The sequence below is a fragment of the Chamaea fasciata genome, unplaced genomic scaffold, assembly GCF_029207755.1.
Source record: "Chamaea fasciata isolate MVZ Bird 193981 ecotype frontalis unplaced genomic scaffold, bChaFas1.0.hap1 SCAF_11, whole genome shotgun sequence".
Classification (NCBI taxonomy): Eukaryota; Metazoa; Chordata; class Aves; order Passeriformes; family Sylviidae; genus Chamaea; species Chamaea fasciata.
In genome coordinates, this window is record NW_027094096.1 from 22,295,132 (window position 1) to 22,316,822 (window position 21,691).

A 21,691-nucleotide genomic window follows, 5' to 3' on the forward strand; every position below is an offset into this window, starting at 1 on the left:
CGAGGCATTCCTCCAATTATAAAAACACTTGCAGCCTTTTCGTGCAAGTTTTAAAAATACAAAGTTTTTTTTGTTTGTTTGTTTGTTTTTGTTTTTTTTTTTTTTCTCTCTAAAGTGGCTCAAAATAGATTGTTCATGGCTGCCTACATCTAAGATAAAAAGAGTCTAAAACAATTGGATTAGGCATATTAAAGGTGTTCAAACCATGACTTGTACATCTATTCACACCTCTTTTTTTTTTTTCTCGCTCTTTATTCAGCAGTACATATGCACCAAATTTCATTTTTTTTTTCGACGTTTCCATATCATTTTCATAGAAAACAAAGTTTGAAAACAAGTAACATTGAAACACAGCACGGTATCCTACCACAACAGAAACATTTTTGGTTACAGGACTCAACGAAATCTAAAAATGAACTATGCTGGAGATTACCACATGCAAAGGTCTTCATGTTATCTTTGAAAATGAAAAGGATGAGGTTTTATTACCACATTTTACTGCTTTCTAACTATTATGGCAACTTGTGTACTGCAACACAGTCTAGTTCGAAGGGAAATGGATTTTTTTTCTATGTTTGGTTTTTTTTTTTTTTTTTTCCCATGCAAAAAATCTACAAATTAGTTTTGATGATATGGAAAAGCTTTTTTCATAACATCAAACATTCATCTGGTGCAAATGCACAGGGAAGCCTTCCTGAAATTCTTGACTTTTACGAACAACTAAAGAAGCCGTTAACGGGAGAAAGAAATGAAGGGAAAAAAAAAAACAAACCTGAAAGAAAAAAAGAGGGGAAAAAAAAATTAAAATAAAATAAAAAAAAAAAAAAGAGAGAAAAAACACAGGCTGCAGGAGTAAACCAGAGTCTGCTGCTAAACCGGTCTCGGTGTGTCCAGTGTAAGTCGACACTTGAGAAGTCGTTTAGGATGGTTTCAGGTTTCTCAGCCCCGGAGGCGACTCAAGCTCATGCGCTCACAGACACAGCACAGCCACTCTCACAGCGCACACCCGGCCCGGCCCGGCACGGCCCCGGCCTGCCCCCGGGCCAGACACTCACTCCACGCTGCCATTCACACTGGTGGGGCTCCAGAGCAAGGCCTGGCTGCTCTCCCTGCGGTGTGTGGGCATCCTGTTCTCTGATGCTTTACGAGGCTGATGATGAGAGTACTGCGTTCCCCCCACGCTGCTCTCTGGGAGGTCGGTGTTCCTTCTCAGGCACTGAAGATCTGTGACCTGTAGCCCTTATTTTTTTGTTTTTTTTTTTCTTTGAACAATCTAAAGAAGCATTCAGTGTGAAGTTTGTCGTTACATTTTGCCACTCATTCTCACTCGCACCCACTCGCCATCTTGACTTCATTTGGGCTTTTCTGTGATTCCAAATGAAATCTTCACGTTTACTTTCCCGATTTAATGCAGCAGCGGATCCCATGAGCCAAGATTGATGGATCAAACCTTTTTTTTTGTTTGTTTTATTCAGTGCTGCATTGGACCTAAACTTCCAAAATACCACTCTAAAACTGGAACCCTTCTGCTGGTACGTTGGCAGATGAATTGAAACCAAACGTTCCGCCTTGGATCGCTTCCGGAACAAGGCTTGGATCTTCATCAATCTGGAAGAAATGGGAACATCATGAGAGCAGGGACACAACAAAAGCTGGACAAGGAGCTGGACAATCCCAAAAGCAGCTCCTCCTTCACCCAGTCCTGCTATCCCTCCCCTAATTTAGTGAGAGAACTAAAATGGAGAGATTTAAACCCAAATGTTGTAGCTTGTATCTGTCAGGGAATGCTGACGTGGCATCCCAAACCCTCTCGCTTACACCATTTTCTCTCCTGGAAAACCCTCTGGCAGTCTCGGGAACTGTCTCAGTCCTTAGGAGAAGACCAAGGCAAGGAAGGACTAAGCCCAAAGTGACATTGGATTAAATTCCAAGCCAAAGTTAAGTTTCTGACCAAGACTTGGATCTTATCGTTCACATCCAAGTGGAACTCCAGCACAAAACAATCTTCCAAGTGCATGAAAAGAAGCCGGGAATGCAGCTGAACTCCAGCATTCCTGCAGTTCCTCAGGCCAGCAGCAAACCCCGCATGGCACAGCCTGGCAGGGCTGCACTGCCCCTCTCTGCCACCAGCACACAAATCAACCCTGCCCTTGGTTTCTGTTCCAGGTTTGAAATGGAAACAACTCTCCCGATCAGCACATTCCACCCTGGAATTATTCAAATATTCCAACTGCTTTGTTTCTTAAGCAGCAGCCTCAGCCCTGGAGTCAGCAGGGAGCTTATCAAATGGGAAATGTCAAGCTCAGGCAGGGGCTGAGAGTTAAAGGAACTATTCCCAGCCTGGGATTTTTAATCCCTAGAAGAGATGAGGCTTAAATTAGGCATCAGATCTTCTTTAGATGCTTCATCATCAGCAATGGCAGGAGATGCAATAGGTTCAAACAAGGGCTTGTTGCTCCCTGAGCCCAACAGGTGTCTCAGAGCAGCCCTGGGGCTGCCGCCTTTCTCCGGAGGCAGATTTAGAAATGAAAACAAGGAGCACCCTGCAGGGAACTGCACACTCACATCATCTGAAGAGAAGAACTGATCAATGATCTCATAAGCCAGTTTGTAGATGTCTTCATTTTCATGGTTTTGTAGCTGTTCAATTTTCTCCAGGCCTGCAAGAAACACACGAGAGATGTCAGAACATCAAACTCAGGCCAAACAACTTCCAACAAAGGAATTAAAAACACATCTGGGAATAGAGTTGTGAATAATCTGGTCAGGAATGAGATGCTCTTGTACCCACCTGGCATTTTGATCTGTATTTCATACACAGAAACACAGATGTTCGGTACACAGAAATCTCTCTGAGGCAGAGTTTTGGCACAAACACCTCTTTTCTCCTCCCAGCCATCACCCATCACTTGATCTTTCTGCCCTCCTTCAAGATTTGGTATGTTAAACATTATTCTACTCCATGTTAACAAATCCCACAGGTTTTTACCCGTGCCCAAATTTAGTATCACTGTTCTTTCACCCCTGAAAAGCTTCACTCAACTTAAACCACAACCAATGTGGAGAAAGTCTCAAAGCCACGAGGAAATCCAAGTTGTTTTACAATCATTGTATGTAGAATTATTTTTTCCAAGTTCACCTGGACACGACTTGTGCATGATTAAGGTAAGCACATCACCCACACACTGACTCATTTGATTTCTGATAATTAGACTAATTTGTCTAATATGCAGAGTGTTACAAAATTAGCACCTAATGAACTTTCCTGCCATTTTCCTGCTCCTCCACTTTTTATTTGATCATGAACTTAGGAAAAGCTGTGGATAGTCACCCGAGAGGCATGAAAAGGGTGCTTTAAAAAGCGTTTTGCTTAAAATATCTGTGCCAACAATAAACCAAGTATCAGCAGGATGCCAAAGCAGCAATCCCTGGAAAAATCACTCAAATTTTGCTCTTCCTACCTCCACACTCTTCTATAAGGTTGGCTATGGTTTCTGCTTCCTCTTCAGCCATTTTTAATATATTACTTAGTCCATCCAGAACCACTTGCACAACTTGTGCATCTTTTACTGTCAGCAAATTGCAAAAGGGAGGGATTACATTTTGCTGGATTAAGTAAGCCACCTGAGGGGGGAAAAGGCAACAGTTACAGCAGGAATGTGACAGCAGCACAGGCAAACACATCCCAGCAAGTCCCAGTACTCCCAGCCACCCACCCAGCTCAGAGCATCCTGCAGTGGCCACTTCAGGAATCCCCTCCTGAATATCCAAAAAACATTTGGGTATTAAAGCACAAACAGATCTGAGATTTACAACACCCCAGGAGCAAATACTGCGAATTTTGCAGTGTCAGGTAAGGAGTTTCAGTCTCATCCCTGAAGAGTGACAGCACCATCCCAACCCTGCCAAAACGTCATACTCTGGGCTTACAAGAGACTTGTGTACTCCTTACTCCTTGGTTAATGTCCTTCTCATTATCACATGTCCTTTTAATTATCACATCCTCATGGTTTGGGAAAGAAGGTAAGAAGAAATGTGGAATGTTTGAGAAGTGAAGTCACTCATCCCAACAGAGCTTCCAACCAAACCCCAGGGATGCTCCTGACCTCAGTCACTCCAGAATCCAGGGAAGGTCACCTTAAATCCCATGTGGAGAAGGGAAAGGTCACACAGCAGTGAAGGAACAGAGGCTTTCGTAAGCCCAGCACTTCCCCAGCCAGGAAATGCAAGTTTTCTCCAAGCTGGACTCACCTGGTCTTTTCTCCCACTGATTGTTAAGTTGCTTATTGCCCAAGCAGCTTCTTTCTGAGTCCCAAAATCCCCCTGAAAGCACAACCAGAGACAGGAAGAGTCATTCCGGGCTTTAGGTCAGGCAGGATTCCCACCAAAGCTGCACTTGTTACAGTCCCCTCTCCGTGGTGTCACTGTAGCAGCTTTCTGTGAGAGTAACAAATCAATCCCGTCCTGCTGGAGTCTGTGTGTCCATCCCTTTCCTATAAAGAGGGTTTGCAATTGATTTTCCAGGGGAAGGGAGCTTTGTTGGCGGCACTGCACTCTGCCAGCCCTCAGCAACCTGTCACATCCTCACAGTGTGAGCTGAGATAAAAGCACTGCACCATCAGCTGCTCCAGCAGCTCAGGGCTGGAATCCCATGGAGAAGTCTCCAATCTTTTCCTCACAGATCAATAAATTGGCAATTCCCAGAGCTGGCTGTGACCAGCTCTGTGTTAGTTGTCTTTTCCCTTCAATAATTCCCAGTATTAATGCTTTCAGCTGTTCCTTCCTTCTGCCACAGCAGATCCTTGGGGGAGCAGAGTGCTTTGGGAAATCACTTTTTACCCAAAAGCTGGAAAGGATTTGAAGCCCCAGCACCAATCCTTGGGATCTGACCTTATCTAGAAGATGGATTATCATTGGAACAAGGTTTGCATCTATTACTGCCTGGACTTGCTGCTGGTTTCCTGCAGTGATGTTAGATAGGAACCACACTGCTTCCTGCAAAATAAACAAAACAAGAAAATCAGGAATTAATTCACAGAAGGGTTTTATAGAATTTTTACATCTGCAACTGGGCAGCCTTGAACACAGCCAAACACTCAATCAGCTGGATTGTGCAGAGCTGAACTCTTGCTAAGACGAACCAAAGGGACAATCTCACCTGAGGAGACTCCACAAGACTCCTCAGTCTTTCACTGTTACCAGCTTCAACCAAATACTTCAAATTAAAAGGAAAAAAATTATTTTTTTTTAAATAAAAATTTCCTTTTTAAATTTCCTTTAAAAAGGAAAACCCAGGACTCTCCTCCCAAGCAAAGCAAGAACAGATCTTTTCCCCAGCAACCAGATTAAATTCAGAGCCCTCACCTCCCTTTTAGACTGGGAATCTAAACTTCAATCAAGAAGTAACACTTTTAAATATATATAATTTGAAGTATTTCAAGGTATCGACCTTTTCAAATCCTGCAGCAGATAGATTTCTCCCTTCCTAGAAATTCTCCACCGTTCCATTCCCTTCTCAACCTCCCTGAACTTTTCAGCTGAGAATTTCTCTCAAAATGAACTTCAGCAATGTCCATCCTTCAACTGCCTGACTCTCTGAGATCAGATCACAGGACCACAGGTGACCCTGGGAGAGATTTGGGCAGCCTGGGGCTCTCCTGGTGAGCTTTTTTTGGGGCTTTAATCACTGGCAGTGTTGCAGAGGGGCCCCCGAGGTGCCCAACACGCCTCAGATGCACTCCTGGCTCAGCACTGCCATCAGTGCCCCCAGGAGAGCCCCCTCACACCCCCGCACACACACTACCCCCACCCCAGTCTGGGATTGATTCCCTTTCTCACTCACACTCCATCCAAACACACCCAATTATCTCCTTGTCATCACTTCCAAGAGAGTCAGTTTTAATGAAGGTGACATTTCACGTGCTGAGAACTCCCAAGTTTGAAGTCAACAGCCAGAATTCTAAGAGCAAGCTTTGATTTCCTGCAAACATTGACATTCCTGTCAAGCACCACTCTGCAGCTCCTAAGAGATTTCCCCTATGGATATTGATTTCCAGAAATTTAAAAAAAAAAAAATCAGTATTTGCTGAAATTTGCCACAAACTGCTGGAAGGAGTCAATTATCAGGTAAAACCCCCTGGTTTGTTGCTCACCTTATTAATTTTTTCTTTGGGATGTGTCAGAAGTGCTGGGAAATGTGAGAGAGCTTCACAGTTGAGGACAACCTGTGTCTGCTCATCGGTGCCAGTGACGATGTTCCCCACGGCTCTCAGTGCAGCTGTCTGAAAACAAAACATTTCCTTTCAAAACAACCTGTTTTTTTTTTTTTTTCTGCACAAAAGAAGAAAAAGGTTTTCTGCAAAGAAAAAAAAAAGGTTTTATGCAAAACAAACAAAAAAAAAAGGTTTTATGCAAATGCTGCAGCGCTCAGGAAAAAAATAATGTTTTTAAAATTTCAATGTGAGCTATAAAAAAGAATTTTCTGTTGTAGAACTTGCTCCATGTGATCCCAACTCACCTGGACTTTGACTTCCTGGTGGCTGAGGAGAGGAACCAAGTGAGGGACAATTCCAGAGTCTATCACCATCTGGATCTGCTCATTGCCAGCATCCGTGAGATAGGAGAGAGCCCAGACTGTGTCTACCAAAATCTGACAGGAAAAAACACAACAGCTCTGTCAAGAGCACAGAGAGAGCTCCAGAATAACAGACGTTTAGGGGTACATCTAAAATTCATTTGAACTAATGTGTGTGTGTGCATTCACAGGCAGAAAAGGCAGTTTGAACAGCAGGAACTGTGAGCATTTCAAGTGACAGCCTGGAAAATTATTGAGTGAGGGTTGCTCCAGCTCTTGACCCGCTCACCAATACACGCATTTCAAAAATTCAAATAGATTTCATTTCACCTCCTCAAAAACAAGAAATTAAATCACATAATTACTATAGGAATAGCAAAAATACAGACTTATTTTTTGCAGAGCACTGTTGCCATCAACTCGGCTACAACTTCTTTAGGAAGCAAAGAAATAATCTGAAATTCTGATTGGTGTTCAGACAAAAAGCTGACTTAATCCATAATTTCAATAAAGTTTTGCTCCTTTACTTCACTTTTAAAAAACAGTATTTAACACCTCAGAAGTTACATCTAACCCTGACATGTGCAGCAGACACTGATTTTTCTTTCATCCACGCTGATTGTCATTACAAATTGAAGTGCTAAGCTAAAAACGTCCTGTATTTCTCTGTGAATGAATGAATGAATGAATGCTCACAGAAATAAAAATCAAATGCGCTCTCAGTTGTAAGCGCAAGGAAAGTACATGCAAATAAACACTTGCAATGACAGAAACACCAGGGAAAAAACATCACTATCTAGAAATAACATCAATATTTTAAAATAAGCTGTTCATAGACACCCAAAGAAATTTATTCCATTTAAAGGGGGCATCATAATTTTTAATTTGATTTTATATTTCAGCTAAAAATCTACAGCAGGAAGTGGCTTTAAGAGGGGTCACTCACATTTACATCCGTGTGGTGAATGAGAACACAGAGCGCTGGCAGGATCTGAGGGGGGAAACAAACACCCGAGGGTTATTTTTACATCACCTGAGGGTTGTTTTTAACTCATCCACCCCCAGCTGGAAAGCAAGGCCAGCCCCCATCACCTCCTGGATGGTCTCCATGGGTGGAGGGGGGTCTTTGTGGCGGCACAGGTTGACCATGACCCAGGTGACGTTCCTGAGGAAGGTGATGGGGATGGAGGGGCTGATGAAGGACAGCAGTGGCTTCACCACTCCAAGGCTAATGACATAATCTCTACACTGGGGTCCATCACCTGTGGGGGACAAGCAGTGGGTTTGTAACAGAAAACATCTCATCCTTTAGAGATTTGAACAAAAAACAGCCCATCATTTCCAGTTTTTACCAGAAAACATCCCATCATTTCCAGATTTGAACAAAAAACAGCCCATCATTTCCAGATTTTACCAGAAAACATCCCATTCTTTCCAAATTTCACCCATCATTTAGAGATTTGCCCAGAAAACAGCCCACCATTTCCAGATTTTAACAAAAAACATCCCACTATTGACAGATTTTAACAGAAAACAGACCAGCACTCCAAATTTTACCAGAAAACATCCCACCATTCAGAGGTCTTCCCAGAAAACATCCCATCCTTTCCAAATTTTCCCAGAAAACATCCCACCATTCAGAGGTCTTCCCAGAAAACATCCCATCCTTTCCAAATTTTCCCAGAAAACATCCCACCATTTAGAGATTTTACCAAAAAACACCCCATCCTTTCCAAATTTTACCAGAAAACACCCCATCCTTTAGAGATTTTTCCCAGAAAACATCCCACTAGTGACAGGTTTTACCAGAACACATCCCACCACTTAAGAGATTTTAACAGATTTCCAGATTTCTGCTGGTGGGTAAGGGAAAGGGGTGGCAGACAACACCAGAGCACCAAGAACAGCCAGAACCCAACAAATTCCTCAAGACTCCTTGACAAATTCTCCAAACAATAATAAAACATCCCCAGAAGCTGGTGGTGGCAGGAATAACAATAATAACAATAACAATAACAATAACAATAATAATAAACATCCCCAGGAGCACCCACCTATGATATTTCCTAAAGCCCACACTGCTTGCTCACAGACATTTTGATGAGGTGAATGCAGCAGTCTCAGGAAAAGCGGCACAGCATCTGAAAAAATACAAAAAAAAACAATAAAAACCCCCAACAACCCAGGGAAATGGTTAAAAAAATAACTCCCAGAATGAACTCTCACATCAGGCATTTTTCTCCTGTTAAGAACTGCTCAAAGCTTCACTAATTTCCCAGGTGATACTAAAATAAAGCTCTGCAATAATTCTTCCTTTGCTGCATAGAGCCTGCACCCGAGAATATTAAAACCCCTGACATTTAATTTGTTTGCAAGTCTCAAGTTTACTGAAGCTTGGCAGGATCCAAATTTAGTTCCATTCCTTGAATTCAGAAATTCTCTGCTAAGTTCTGCACCAGCCCCAAGTGCAAAGGAACAACAGAGACCAAACTCAGCCACTTGAATGAAGCAATTTGAGAATAAGCAGGGATGGAGTGGGAAGAAAAGAAATCCCCATTTACATAATTGATCCTTTTTTGTTCCCCTTCCAGCACTGAGGTGCTTCCTTACATAAGAGCTCAGTCTAAGGAACCCATTAACTTCATTCATTTCAAAAAATTTGGAATTTTTTACTTAGATTTTTTTCTTAATGTAAACCATGTGTTTACTAGAGAAACATCCAATCAGCAGGATTCTTATTTCCTGCTAAAGAGAGATATTTATTTAGTGTCTGTATGCAAGGAGAAAAAATTTGTCCAGCAAGCAGGTTAATGAATTCTTATGGAAAAATTATTAATTGAAATAAATCATCATTTCAGATGTCACAGCTATTAAATTGACTGACAGTGCAATACAGACACACAGAAATCACTGAAAATGTTCTTAATCCATTGATAAATTAGATTTAAAGTGTGCTAGATCAGGGTGGGATAGATAATCTATTAATTAGATTTCCCAAAGAAAACTCAGGTTATAACTGGGAAAGGAAGAGGAAGGAGAAAAAGAAAAATATTACCAAAAGCACATTCTAGAAGGGTGAAAACCAAATTACATCACAGCTCACAGGCTCTTAACACTGAGTTTGCAGAAGTCAGCTCACAGGCTCTGAGTTTGCAGAAGTAAAAGCAACTGATCCAGCAGCCAACATAAGTTCTGCGTGATTTTTTTTTCTCTTAAACTTTCGGAAAAACTCATTTCAGAGTAACTTTGTTTCTTCAGGAAGCTCTGGTTTGTTCACTCAATTAAAAACCCTGCCCAAAAAAGCTCTGCTTAGAACAAAGTTTGCTTTGCCTGGCAGCTCAGATTCCAACAACAATTCCAGCCCATCTTTCTGATGCCTCAAAATAGGAAGGATATGTTTTGTAATTCAACTTGATTTTGGACGAGTTCAGTTTCAGGCACCCTCTGGCCCATGAATATTCTTCCCTCTTCACATCAGGGGAGGAATATTAGTATTTCAGAGGGGTTGTTTGGTTTTACTTCAAGGTTTTTGGTGACTTCTGGTGGGTTCTTTTTTAAAAGTTTGAAAACTGAAAACCAGCAGATATCAACTCTGCTGAGATACTTTGAGCTTCCAGCTGTTAGGAAACCTCAGTGGGTTGAGAAAACGAAGCCCAAACCAGGTGTGTGAGGTGAACACCTGGCAGCAGCTCCTTCAGGGAGCTAATTAATCCCAATTAAATCCCAGATGTGGATGGAAGCAGGACTCACTGGATTGAACTACAGCCTGGGTTTGTTCCGAGGTTCCAGAGGCAATGTTTGTCAAAGCCCACGCAGCTTCAAACTGTAAGGAAGGACTGCAGAGAAAGGGAAAAACCACAGGGATGATTATTCAGGTTAGAGCAAGTCAGCTACAGTGCAAGAATTGGTGCAATGATTTGAGTTTTGGCAGTACTCACTTGTCATCTCTTTCAAGACAGTGCACTAGGATAGGTAATATTCCTGATTTTATTAGGTCATCGATGGGTGGGTTTCGGTCACTGGACAGCAGCTTCCTGTGCGGGGAAATGGGAAATAAGATCCAAATTACAGACAAATCCTGCCTGGGAAGGAGCAGGGAGCTGTTTAATCCAGGTTTCCCCTCAGAAAGGGAGCAGTGCTCACACTGGAGCAGGTCAGTAAAGGCTTCCTGAGGCGGAGTTTGGGAACCTCCAGTGGAGCCCCAACAACCCAATTCCTTTCCAAGTGTTTCTCTCCTCCTCCCAAAGACCCAAAGGATTGATTTCTTTCCTCCTCTTTAAGTTACAATAATCCCCCAAAGTGGATTCTTTTTTTTCTAATTACCAAATTATTGAACCACTGGGAAAGCAAAGCCATTACATCCATTTGTGCCATTTCGCTCCATGTTTTCTCCCCTTTGGAAGTTTAATCAGAGTCAGGATAAGAAAAGACCAGATTTATTCAGTTCTAATTCCTGCAGCTTCTTCCTTCTCCACCCAGCAAAGGAGACACTCAGCTCTTTCTGCACTTCAAGCCAAAGGTTTTACAGTCCTCTAAAGTGTTTCATTCTGTGAGAAGCACCAGGTTTGCACCAAATAAATCCAGGTATTTACATGTAAAGAAAATCCACACTGCTTAAAAGGTCTGGGTAGTCTGATTTCTTTCAAGTTCTATTCTCCTTTTAAAAATCAATTAATACAATTTCAATTAAGCTAGAACACATTTTCTGACCATAAGGGCATGATAAAACAAGAATAAAATCAGAATAAATTTGAGCAAAGTGTGTTCTTACCTTGCTGCCTGCACAGCACTTAACTGAATACCCTGGTTGTCACTTGAAGCATTCTAAAATGAGAAAAAATCAGATTTTTCACACATCTATCATCATGCCACAAGGAATATTCAAACAGTTTAATTGTTTTTACCTGTACTATTGCCTCCAAAGAAGTGTTTTGCTACAAAACAGAAACAAAAAGCAGTCAGAAATCCCAAATGTCTTTTAAGTGTGCAAAGAGAAGAAACTATTGTGAGTTAAGTCTTACCACTCTAAAGTCCCCATCTATATCAGAATCTTCACAGATATCTTCATGGGGAACATTCCTTCTCTTTAGGAGATGCTCATCTCTTTTGTTCTGAAAGAGAAAAATGATGGAATACCTTTAAAACTTGGATTTAAGAAGGCAAGAGAAGCTTCTGTTTCCAAAAATCATAAACACACCATCACTGACAATTCAGTTTTCCAAAAAAACTGCACAGAGAAGAACATTTTGGGAATTCCTCCTTAAAAAATCCTGCACCCAACTTGTGCTGGAAGTCTGATGTGCACAAATCCATCAATACTCCAATTTATTTGTCATCATTTCTGACAGGACACAGCAATTCCCAGAAGTTTTCTGTCCAGCTCAGAAGCAAAATAATTCCAGCTGTGATCCCTCTTTCCCAACAATTCCAGTTTTACCTTCACACTCTTCCACACTAATAAGGAAAAACTTTCTGCCTGCAGATGAGCAGGAACAGCTGATTTGCAAAGGAAAAAACCAAACTTTTATAAGTCTTTAAAACCTTTGGAAGTGCAAGAATGATTCCCTTAATTAGGACACAAATAAACTCCAGGTTTTCAGGACCAAGGTTATGGAATTCCCACAACTTCAGAACTTTTGAGTCTTTAACAAACACTCTCATATTTTACTGGAGTAATAACAAAGTCAAATCCCACTTGGTAAGAATGATAATAGAAAATAAAAGAATAATAGAAAATAAAAGAATACTAATTCGGGTCATCGCACCTTTCTCAACTCCACAACAACTTCATTTCTTTGTCTTCTCATAGTCTGCAAAGAATCAAGATCAATAAAAAAAAGTCATAATCTGAATTTAGATCAATTTAAAAAGTTCTTGTGTAACTACTTCAGTTCATGCACTTTAAACAAAACTTTTACACACACACAGGGTTTAATTTTCATTATAAAAGCAGAGATCCTACAGGAAATGGAAATAACTACAATATTTCTGTTATTTCACAGTAGAACACTCTCCTAAATCTTCATGTTGAGGAAAGAAATGAATTAGGAAAAAAACAATGTCTTTTAAAATGGAAATAAAACAGCACCAAAAGCATTAAAAAGACCACGGCAATGCAACAGTAAAATAACTTTATAAACAAGCTCAGTTTAAGAGACCCTGTAAGCAAAGCTGAGTTCCAGAATCATTATTTATAAATCAAAACCTTTGACATTCTAAGAGCAATTTTTTGGGTCATTTTCTCCACAGCTGCCATTGACAGTATTCAGGAAAAAAATCAATTGTAAATACACATAATTTGGTTTATTGCTGCTTGTGCTACTGCAGTGAAAACAGAGAAATAAATCAGTCTGGAGGGATTTTATTCTACACTTGGAACTCTACAGGGAATGAGGACAGCAAAATTCCCAACAATTCCATTTTTATGGAAAACTGGAAGTCCCTGAGCACAGGACAGAAGGAAAAGGAACCTCCTGAACAGCAAGGAGAGCTGAACGTTAAAACCTCACTTTCAAAGCATCATTATTTTTATCAAAAAAAAAAATCAAATTTCAGCTGAGCATGACACTGCAGCTCCTCAAAGGAAGGAGCTACAAGAAAAACATTTCAGAAAGGAAAAAAAGTGGGAAAGAAGGGACGATTCCCTGCTGCTTTGGAGGGAGAACTTGGCATGGTCTGAGGGGAAAATCCAAATTTCCCCCAAAGACAGATTCCTGCTCTCATCCACTGGATCCCACCCGGCATTTCCAGGCTTTGGAAAGATGCTCCAACTTTACACCTGATTTACGTACTCCAGGCTCCTGCTCACTGGAGTTTCTCCAAACTCTTCTATTCTGGCATATCCAGGATGAAAATAATGGGAGGAAAGGCTCTGATAGTCAAGACTGCAGAATTGTACCACACCCCTGATGATCTCACAAGACTTTTAACACCTTCCCAAAGCATTCCCACCCAAAATTTGCCCTGGGAGAGGGATGGCTCTTCCCAGACCCCAGGGATGACATTGCTGCTCACAGCAAAGCTGACCTAGGAAGAATTGGGCGGGACTAAAACAAATATTACAACAACAACAACAACAAAAAAGCTTCAGATGTGACATTTAGAAAATTCTTTACTTGAAAAATCCCTGTCTGCAGGTGATGAGACTTTAAAAGATCCTCTGCTGGGACAAGAAGAATTTTGTCCAACCTGCCAGAAGCTGCCTGAATTCCTGCCTGCACACCTTGGAATGACAAAAGCCTCACGTGAAAGACAAGCCACCAGTGAAGTCACTCCTAAGCACAATTTCTCAAACCCTGGCACCACTAAAATCACTCTCTGTGCAAACACTTTGTTGACAGAAGAGTTACAGGTCAACCTGGCACTGCCCATCCTGTGAGGAGGAGGACAAGCACAAGAGATGAGAACTGAGGTCAGCTCTGCTCTGGGATTTCCCACCTTCATCCCAGCCTGGAGAAAGTCAAATGCCAAGCAGAGTGAGGATCAATTTGTGCTGCCTCCATCCGTGAGGGATGGAGGGGAATGATTCCCTGCGAGCTCTATGAATCAGCTCTCACAGAAAGGTTTGACAGCAGAGTTCAGCCCGGCCCTGGGAAGGGCTCCAGGAGAAAAACATGCAGCACCACTCTGGCAGGAAATTCACGTGGCTCTTTCAGTCACTGGATCCTGCTTGTGAATTGCTACATGAAAAAAAAAAAAAGAAATCAACTGATCTGATCTATTTCTGTCGGCCTGTGATGGCCACCCCTCTCCATCCTCCTTTTTTACAATTATATTTAGCTGCAGATTTCTCACGGGGGCTATTTCTGCCCCTTAGTCATGACTGAGCCCTCCAGCTCAGCGTGAAAATCCCGTGGTGGTGCTGCCTGCAGGACCCTCACACACTCCTGGGGGGGTTTCACATCACCACCAGCAACATTCCGAGCACTTGGGATCCACCAGCCCTTCCCTAAATCCACCTGGAATGGGACCCTGCCCCTGAGGGATCAGGAGCTCAGCCTGTGGGTGGTTTTTTCGCTGTTATGAAATATTTGACTCCATTTCTACACCTCCAGCAGGACGCTGTGACAGCCCAGGGGGAACTGCAGAACTTTGGCTGCTCCTCTCATCCCAGGGAATGGTTTTCCAAAGGCACATTGTTGCTGCTGGGGGATTGCAAAGGCAACAGTGACTGTAAATAAAACAGGAGTTGGTTGTGCCATCCTTCCTTCCTCCCCAGGAAGTTGTTACCAGCACCAGCGTGGTCTGGGATTGCAAATAAAAACAAAAAAACACCCCACATGTGAAAACAGATTGTTTTTCCTCAGTTCTGTCCCATGATTCAGGCCCTCCTCCATCCATCATTCCCCTCCTGTACAAATCCAAGCTGGAGCAATGAAATCTTCTCTCAAGATCACTGATCAAAACGTTTTGGGATCACAAAGCCAAGCCAAGATACCTCCAGAAATCACATCTCAGCAACTCTTCCCCCTTTCAGAATGAAAATTAGTTCCAAAAAAATAAAAATCAATCTGACATTCCATGTGCCACCAGCCCCATTTTTTTTTCCTGGAGAAAAGCAGAGCAAATGCCTCCAAACAAATATCTCAGTATCATTTGGAAGTGACAAGATGGATGAGCTTCACCACAGAACTCCAAGTCAGCTTAAAGGAACCTATTTTTATCTCACTCAGTGAAATTCCTGCTCTCCTGCAGTTCTCCCATATTTAATCCCAAGCAGACTATTTTGTGTGGGATCCAGGAAAGGGCTTGAAAAAGCTTCAAAACACCTGCAAAATTCAATATATTTCACACCACCACCTTTCCTTGGTGTTTTTAAAGTCCAGTGAATGATGCTGGCAACTCTTTAAAATCCTGACATGACTGATCTTGAAGCATCTTGAGGCAATGGCTGCTCCAAAATTAGTTTTGAAGTGCTCTGCATCAGGGAATTATCATCATTTCCCATCAATTGCAGAGCAGCAATCTCAATTTAACACCTCTCCTGTGCTGGAAGTGTTCAAGCAATCTTTAATCTCCTGCTCAGCAGCACAGGTGAGAAAAGATTCAGCAGATTCTTCCAGGATTTCCAAAGAAATAAAATACAGGATAATGATTTTTTATTCAATTAAAAAAAAAAACCACCACCAAACCTTAAATGTCAGTCAGATTTCAGTGCTCACCAAGAGAAAAGGAAATGTTGAATCACCAGGTGAAAGAAGCTGAAGCCAATAAAACACCCCAAAACTCTGCAAACTTCCCTAAATACGGGACTAAAAAGGTATTATTTCAACTCAAATTGTTCATAAAACTCCAAATGAACAATTTGCACTTCTCTGGCCGTGGTGCAGTAAAGATTTGGGATTTAATTCTAAAATCTGCGGTATTACCATGAAAAACAAAGGGTGGATGGGTGTCAGCACAGCCAAGCCCACAATAAACAATAAAAAACCAGCTCAACCTTCCTCATCCAAGGGAAAAAAAAAAAAAAGAAAAAAGAAAAACCTGTTCCTCACTGAAGACACAAGATGAAAAAAAGTCACCCTATGGGAAAGTATTTGCATAATTTAATAAATCTTGAAGACCCTAAAAAAAAGATATTGGCTAAAAAAACCGTCGCAAGCACTGAGCAGAGATCTTCAATCCCCCCTCAGCTCCAAATTGCTGCTCTCCCACCATTAAAAACTTTATTACAACATGAATTCCTCTGAGCAGGAGCAGAAATCAGGGAAAGGACAAGGAATTCTCGGAGATTTCTGGTGCCTTTTTTGCCAGTGTCACCAGCAACGTGTCATCCCCAAACACAGGGCAGCAATTCTTCACATCGTGCCCGTGCAGGAAATGTTTACCCAAGGCTCCAGCAGATGAAGGAATTTTGTTAAAACACTTTATGTAAAACAGGTGACTGTGTTGGGCTTTGCTTTTTTTTCTTTTTACAGGCTAGAATTTGTATTTTTAGAAGCATAGTGGGGAGAAAAAAATTTTTAAAAAATCCAACTTTAACTGAAGTCTCCAAAAAGGTGAAGGAATGTTTGGAACTTTAAGGGGTAAAATGCAGGAAATGCCCTAATTTTGGTGAGAAATGCAAGGATTTCCTGTGGATATGTAAAAGCTGGCAAAGGACGAGGTGTGACAGGAGCTGCTGGCACTGGGACTGTCCATGGACTGGGCTGAGCACGTGCAATTAAGAGAGAACATTTTTAGGAAGTTTGCAATTCACAACATGGCAAAAACCTTTCAGAAGCTCCAAAAACCTCTTTCATTTGCCATTCACCAGAATTATGGTGAATTCTTATTTTTCTAAGGGTAAACTATCGTGGAAAAATTAAAAAAAAAAAAAAAAAAAAAAGGAAGACGTTTTTGTCAAAACAACCCGGGGCCAAAAGCAGAGATAAAAAAAAAAAAAAGAAAAAGGGGGAGGAGTGAAGGAGATAAAGATCGAATGTTGGGTTTCCTCTGCGAAATAAACACACCAAATTCTGCCCAAACAGTTGGATTTTGGAGGTTTCCTGCCCCAGGAGCAGCAGCAATTCCCCGTGGCTGATGCCCAGGGTGATGCTGAACAGTAAATGAGCGGCCAGGAGCCTGAGCTATTGTATGAAAAACAGCCCAGCTCCGTGGTTATTTTAGGGAGCAGGCGTGTGCTCCAGGATTTGCAGGATAAATGTCACTCCCTACGATTTAACACGGCCCGGCAGTGGGTTTGGATTGTGTCAAAAAAGGCATCTAATGATGCAGCAAATCATAAAAAAGGTGATGGGAGAGCTGCCCTGCCTTCTGACACGCTCACACGTGGTGTTAGCTGAGTGCGTTCGGCTTGAGCCTTCCCCAATCCTGCCCTTTTCCCTCAAAATTCTGCACCGAACACCCGAATTCCAGCCGGGGTCTTCTCATAAATCCCCTTTTTTTTCACTGTAACAGCACGTTCCGTGGGCATTCCTTAAGATGCTTCCTATAATTGTCCCTTCGGTGGTAACAAAATGTATACAGAAGCAGATTAATAGCAAAGGGTGACGGGCCGACCTCACAACCCCGGCGGCAAACAGAGCAATTCGTCATTGCCACAATATTTTTTTTTTGCCAAAAGTTTGGACGTGAGCGAATAAGAAACTGTTTTAATTGGACAGGTTAAAAATCCAGGTGGTTACAGACTCCGGGGAAACTTGGCTGATGTTTTAATTAACACGGGGACATCGAGGAGTTTTAACTTGGGAAACGTTGTCATGTTTTCATATAAAAAACTGCAATATTATGGGAAACACAAAGGACACTTCGAGGCTAGTGAAAAACAGCCAGGAAACGCCAAAATTTTTGTCCAAAACCCTGTACAGACAATTGGTTTTTAAGCTCCAAGCAGCGCTCCCGGCCGAGGATTTAAAGGTGAGGATTGATACTTAGTTTTAAAATCTGCCCATTTCCTCAGGAAACCCCCAATAATGTATCCTGGGGTGTTTGGGAAGCTCCTTCGCAGTTTAAATAACCGAACCACCGAAAAGTTCAGGGACTCTGGCTTTTCAACTATCTGAGCAGAAAACAGAAATACATATTAAAAAAAAAAATTAACAAGAGAGAGAGAGAGAAAAAAAGTGTTTAAATAAAAAATAATCTCGCTATGAAGGTCAGGGCGGTAATTTTGTTTAACTGGGAATACCGGAGACACGCAAAGCGGGCCCTAATCCTGACTCAGGCCTTTGGGGGCTGCTCGCGGAGGTTGTTCCCGCAGGAATCCCGGCGAACCCACCGGGCACGGGGCTCAGCCGGCCCGGGAGGAGCCGCGGCCGGGCGCGGGGAGCGCCGGAGCCCCCGGAGCGCCGGAGCCCCCGGAGCGGCGCGCACAGGCCCGGCCGCGCCCGGCGCTCTCAGCGCGGCCTCGGCGGCTCCTTCCCCGGCCTGCCCGCCCTCCCTCCCTCCCTCCCCGCGGCCCGAGGGCCCCCGCCGCGCTCACCTCCAGGTCTCGGCCTTTGTTCTTGAAGTTCTTGAGGCGCTGGTTGTCCAGCTTCTCGTTGTCGGCCATGGCGGGGGGGCGGCCGGGGAGGAGCGCGGCCCCTCACGCCTCCGCCCGGGCCCGTGCGCGCCGGGGGCCCGGCGGGCCCGCTCTGGGCCTGGGCTGAGCCGGGAAAGGCCGGGGCTCGGCGGGGAGCGCCGCTGCGGGGCCGGGGCGGCGGGGCCGGGCGCGGTGCGGAGGCGGGAGCGGCGCCCGGAGCGGGGCGGGTCGGAGCGGGGCCCGGGCCGGTGCCGGCGGCCCCAACGCGCCGGTGCCGCCGAGCGGGGGAAGGGACGGGCCCAGGGAGGGGGAAACGGGGGCAGCCTCGCTCTGGGCGCCGCCGCCCATTGGCTGCGCCCCGCGCGCCCCGCGCCCAATGGCGGCGGCCGGGGAGAGGGCGGGAGCGGTGACGCAGCGCGTGGACGGGGGAGGGAAGGAGGGGCCGCCTCAGCGCCGCCGCCATCTTGGGTGGTGGCGGGCTGAGGGGAGGAGGCGGGCCCGGCGCTGCCCGCGCCTGCGCCGCTGCCGGCCCGGTTTGATCCCTTCCGTGCTCGGCTTTGGAGGCGAAAGTTAACATTTTAATCCTTTCCCCCCTCGTTAGACTTTCCCTTCGCTCCCCTTACGGAGCCGACGGTTAACAGTTTAATCCTTCCGCTTGCTGCGCTTGGCGTTCACTCCCGTCACGGAGCCGGAAGTTGACGCTTTAAGCTATCTCCTCACCGCGCTCTGCATTCAGTCCCCTCACGGAGCCGCAAGTTAACGCTTTAATATCTCTCCTCACTACACTTTACATTCAGTCCCCTCATGCAGCCGAAAGTTAAGAGTTTAACCTTTCCCCTCACGAAAGTCTGCATTTGTCTCCATCGTGGAGTCGAAAATTAAGTTTAATCCTTTCCCTTCGTTACATTTTGCAATTATTTGCATCGCGGAGCCGAAAATTAACGCTTTAATCTTTCCCCTAACTACACTTTGCATTCGCTAAGAATAATCCCTCTTCCTCCCGGTCTTCCAGAATTTTAGAGGGAAAAAAAAAAAAAAAAAAGCTGCTCCAGAAACTTTTAAATTTTTATTGAAATAGGATAAACAGTATTGAAAGCAATAGAGAGATCCACTTGCACAGCAGAGAGGATGGTAATTTTGTTCTGAAATTTTCCCTGGAAATTAATGCCTTTGTGCCATAACTAGAAGAATTCTCTAGGGGCTAAGTGTGTGTATATATATATCTATCTGTATATCTATATATCTATATATCTATCTATATATATCTATATCTATATATCTATATCTATATATATGTCTCCCTGATTCCCTGATCCTGCATGTAGCCTCCACTCATTTTTAATGATTCGAAATGAACTCTGTGAAGTCTTCCAGAGCTCACTGTAATTTTCCATGATACTTGTTGAGAAAAGTCAAAGTTACGACAGGAGATGCAGCTTCCCGAGAGTGAAAATGAAGTCACCAAGTCCCTCAGAGACTGAGGAGTATCAGGAAAGAGAACTTGGGAAAACACAATGATTTTTCAGACTATGAGCAACTGTGTGTTTTATCTCTGGACACTTCCCAGAGGATGAGGCTTGGCTCTAGATAGTTCTCCAAAAAAAAAAAAAAAAAAAATCCCCCAAACTGACGGGCTGAGTCACCACAGCCCCATCTGTTGCGTAAATGTAGCAGCGATGTCACGGCAATATGAGGCAGGTAAATTAGTCGGGGCTAATTAGTGCTGGTGGCATTCCATTAATTACTGCTGGTGATATTCCGTATCAGCATGCCTTGTCTAACAGGATGTAAAGCATTTTGTCCCAACCTGCTGTAGAGACAGCAGCCCTTTCACATCCCAGGCTGGATGGACAAAAATGACATTTTCTTGATACAGCTATTTACTTTTTAAAATGCAAAGCATATTTTCCATGTAGTAATGCTGTAGAAGTTTACATAGAGATGAAATTTTAAAAAGTATCTTTAGTTAGTGCTCTGTTTCATTTACAGGCTGAGAGGTTTAGGATTGCTCAGCCTAGAGAAGAGATGGCTCTGGGGACACCTCAGAGCCCCTTCTAGTGCCTAAAGGGGTTCCAGGAGAGCTGGAGAGGGACTTTGAACACAGGATGGACAGACAGGACGCAGGGAATGCCTTTAAACTGAAAGGGCGTAGGTTTAGATTAGATATTAGGCACAAATTCTACGATGAATAATGAAATTGGACTCTGGCACTACGTGTTCCATCCCTGCCCAGTGTTCAGAACCAGTGAGAATATGATGGTAAAAAATGCCTGGCGTGTAAGACCCAGCCTGGAATTTTCTGAAAGGCAAGAAAACCCTTTTATTCCACCACGTGCCTTTGTTAGCCCAGACATGCTCATCCCACCTCTGCCACCTCGCAGTGTCACCTCCCTCAGCAGTGAGTGAGCACTTGGTGTGCTCTGGGAAGGGTGGCACTGGAAAGGCAGCACATGCTGGCCTGACTCAGTGCCCAAAGCAGCGCCACTGACCTCGCAGGGAAATCATCCCTCTGCTGCCCTTGGAAAAAGACTGACCGAGTCAAAGGGCTGAGCAACAGCTTTGCTCCTTTATGAGTAACCACTTGAAAATAACTGAGAATCACCCTGGAGAATCTTCCTCCAAATCCAGACCTGTCTGAAGGTCGCACTCCTGCACCACCGGCTCTAACTCCCCGTTTCCTTTCTGTGGAACTCCATATAATAATACCCAAAACATTCTTTGCTCTTGCTAAATTATGAAGGAAGACAATCCTTCGGTGGTCTTTTGATCTGGTATCATCCAAAGAATAATTTGTATTGTGACTTCATCGTAGGCATAATCAGAGGTGAATCAAGTGCATTTTGTGTGACTGTAATCTAGTTAAGCTGCTCGGCTCTCAGAGGAACAACTACCACACTGTTTTTGTTTGGTTTTACCTCAGGTCCACAGTGCAAAAACACTCAGAAGACCAGTTTTGAAGGATAGACCTGTTCCCCTCTGGATCCTTGATCCAGTGTCACTGGGCTGTCTTTAAAAAAACAAAAGAACACCAACCCAAACAATTGGATATTTTGATTCTAAATGAGTTTTTTTTACTAGGTGCCTACAATGTAATAAATTATGCATAAACCACAAATTCTCATGGTGTGATGCTGTTCAGACTTCATGTGATGCTA

The 21,691-nt window shown here is 43.5% G+C and overlaps 1 protein-coding gene and 1 non-coding gene across 3 annotated transcripts; both read right to left on the minus strand.

Annotated features, from left to right (window-relative positions):
- Positions 1 to 85: 85 nt before the first annotated feature.
- Positions 86 to 18,783, minus strand: KPNA4 (karyopherin subunit alpha 4). 2 transcript variants are annotated; one of them, XM_066193685.1, is made up of 17 exons: positions 18,498 to 18,783; positions 12,340 to 12,384; positions 11,596 to 11,685; positions 11,479 to 11,508; positions 11,346 to 11,398; positions 10,513 to 10,608; positions 10,325 to 10,410; positions 8,629 to 8,715; positions 7,667 to 7,836; positions 7,521 to 7,565; positions 6,518 to 6,649; positions 6,153 to 6,281; positions 4,891 to 4,995; positions 4,252 to 4,323; positions 3,462 to 3,624; positions 2,566 to 2,660; positions 1,415 to 1,608 (listed from the first exon to the last, which is right to left on the minus strand). In XM_066193685.1, the coding sequence occupies exons 1-17, from the start codon at positions 18,564 to 18,566 to the stop codon at positions 1,510 to 1,512; spliced, it is 1,566 nt and encodes a 521-aa protein (XP_066049782.1). In that variant the 5' UTR covers positions 18,567 to 18,783; the 3' UTR covers positions 1,415 to 1,509. The 2 variants fall into 2 exon arrangements, with proteins under 2 accessions (XP_066049781.1, XP_066049782.1); XM_066193684.1 differs by lacking the exon at positions 3,462 to 3,624 and having other exon boundaries at positions 86 to 1,608; positions 18,498 to 18,710.
- Positions 5,597 to 5,886, minus strand: LOC136295588 (small Cajal body-specific RNA 7). Its single transcript, XR_010722712.1, has one exon. It is a non-coding gene; the product is annotated as a small Cajal body-specific RNA 7 (non-coding RNA).
- Positions 18,784 to 21,691: the final 2,908 nt, after the last annotated feature.

What these genes read in the sequence shown, in the direction of transcription:
- KPNA4 (XM_066193684.1), bottom strand. Translation starts at nt 18,566, where the DNA reads ATGGCCGACAACGAGAAGCTGGACAACCAGCGCCTCAAGAACTTCAAG. An exon ending in ACAAAGGCCGAGACCTGGAG is followed by an intron (nt 12,385 to 18,497) that starts GTGAGCGCGGCG and finishes GATTCTTTGCAG; the next exon opens with ACTATGAGAAGACAAAGAAA. An exon ending in TAGATGGGGACTTTAGAGTG is followed by an intron (nt 11,509 to 11,595) that starts GTAAGACTTAAC and finishes TCTGTTTTGTAG; the next exon opens with CAAAACACTTCTTTGGAGGC.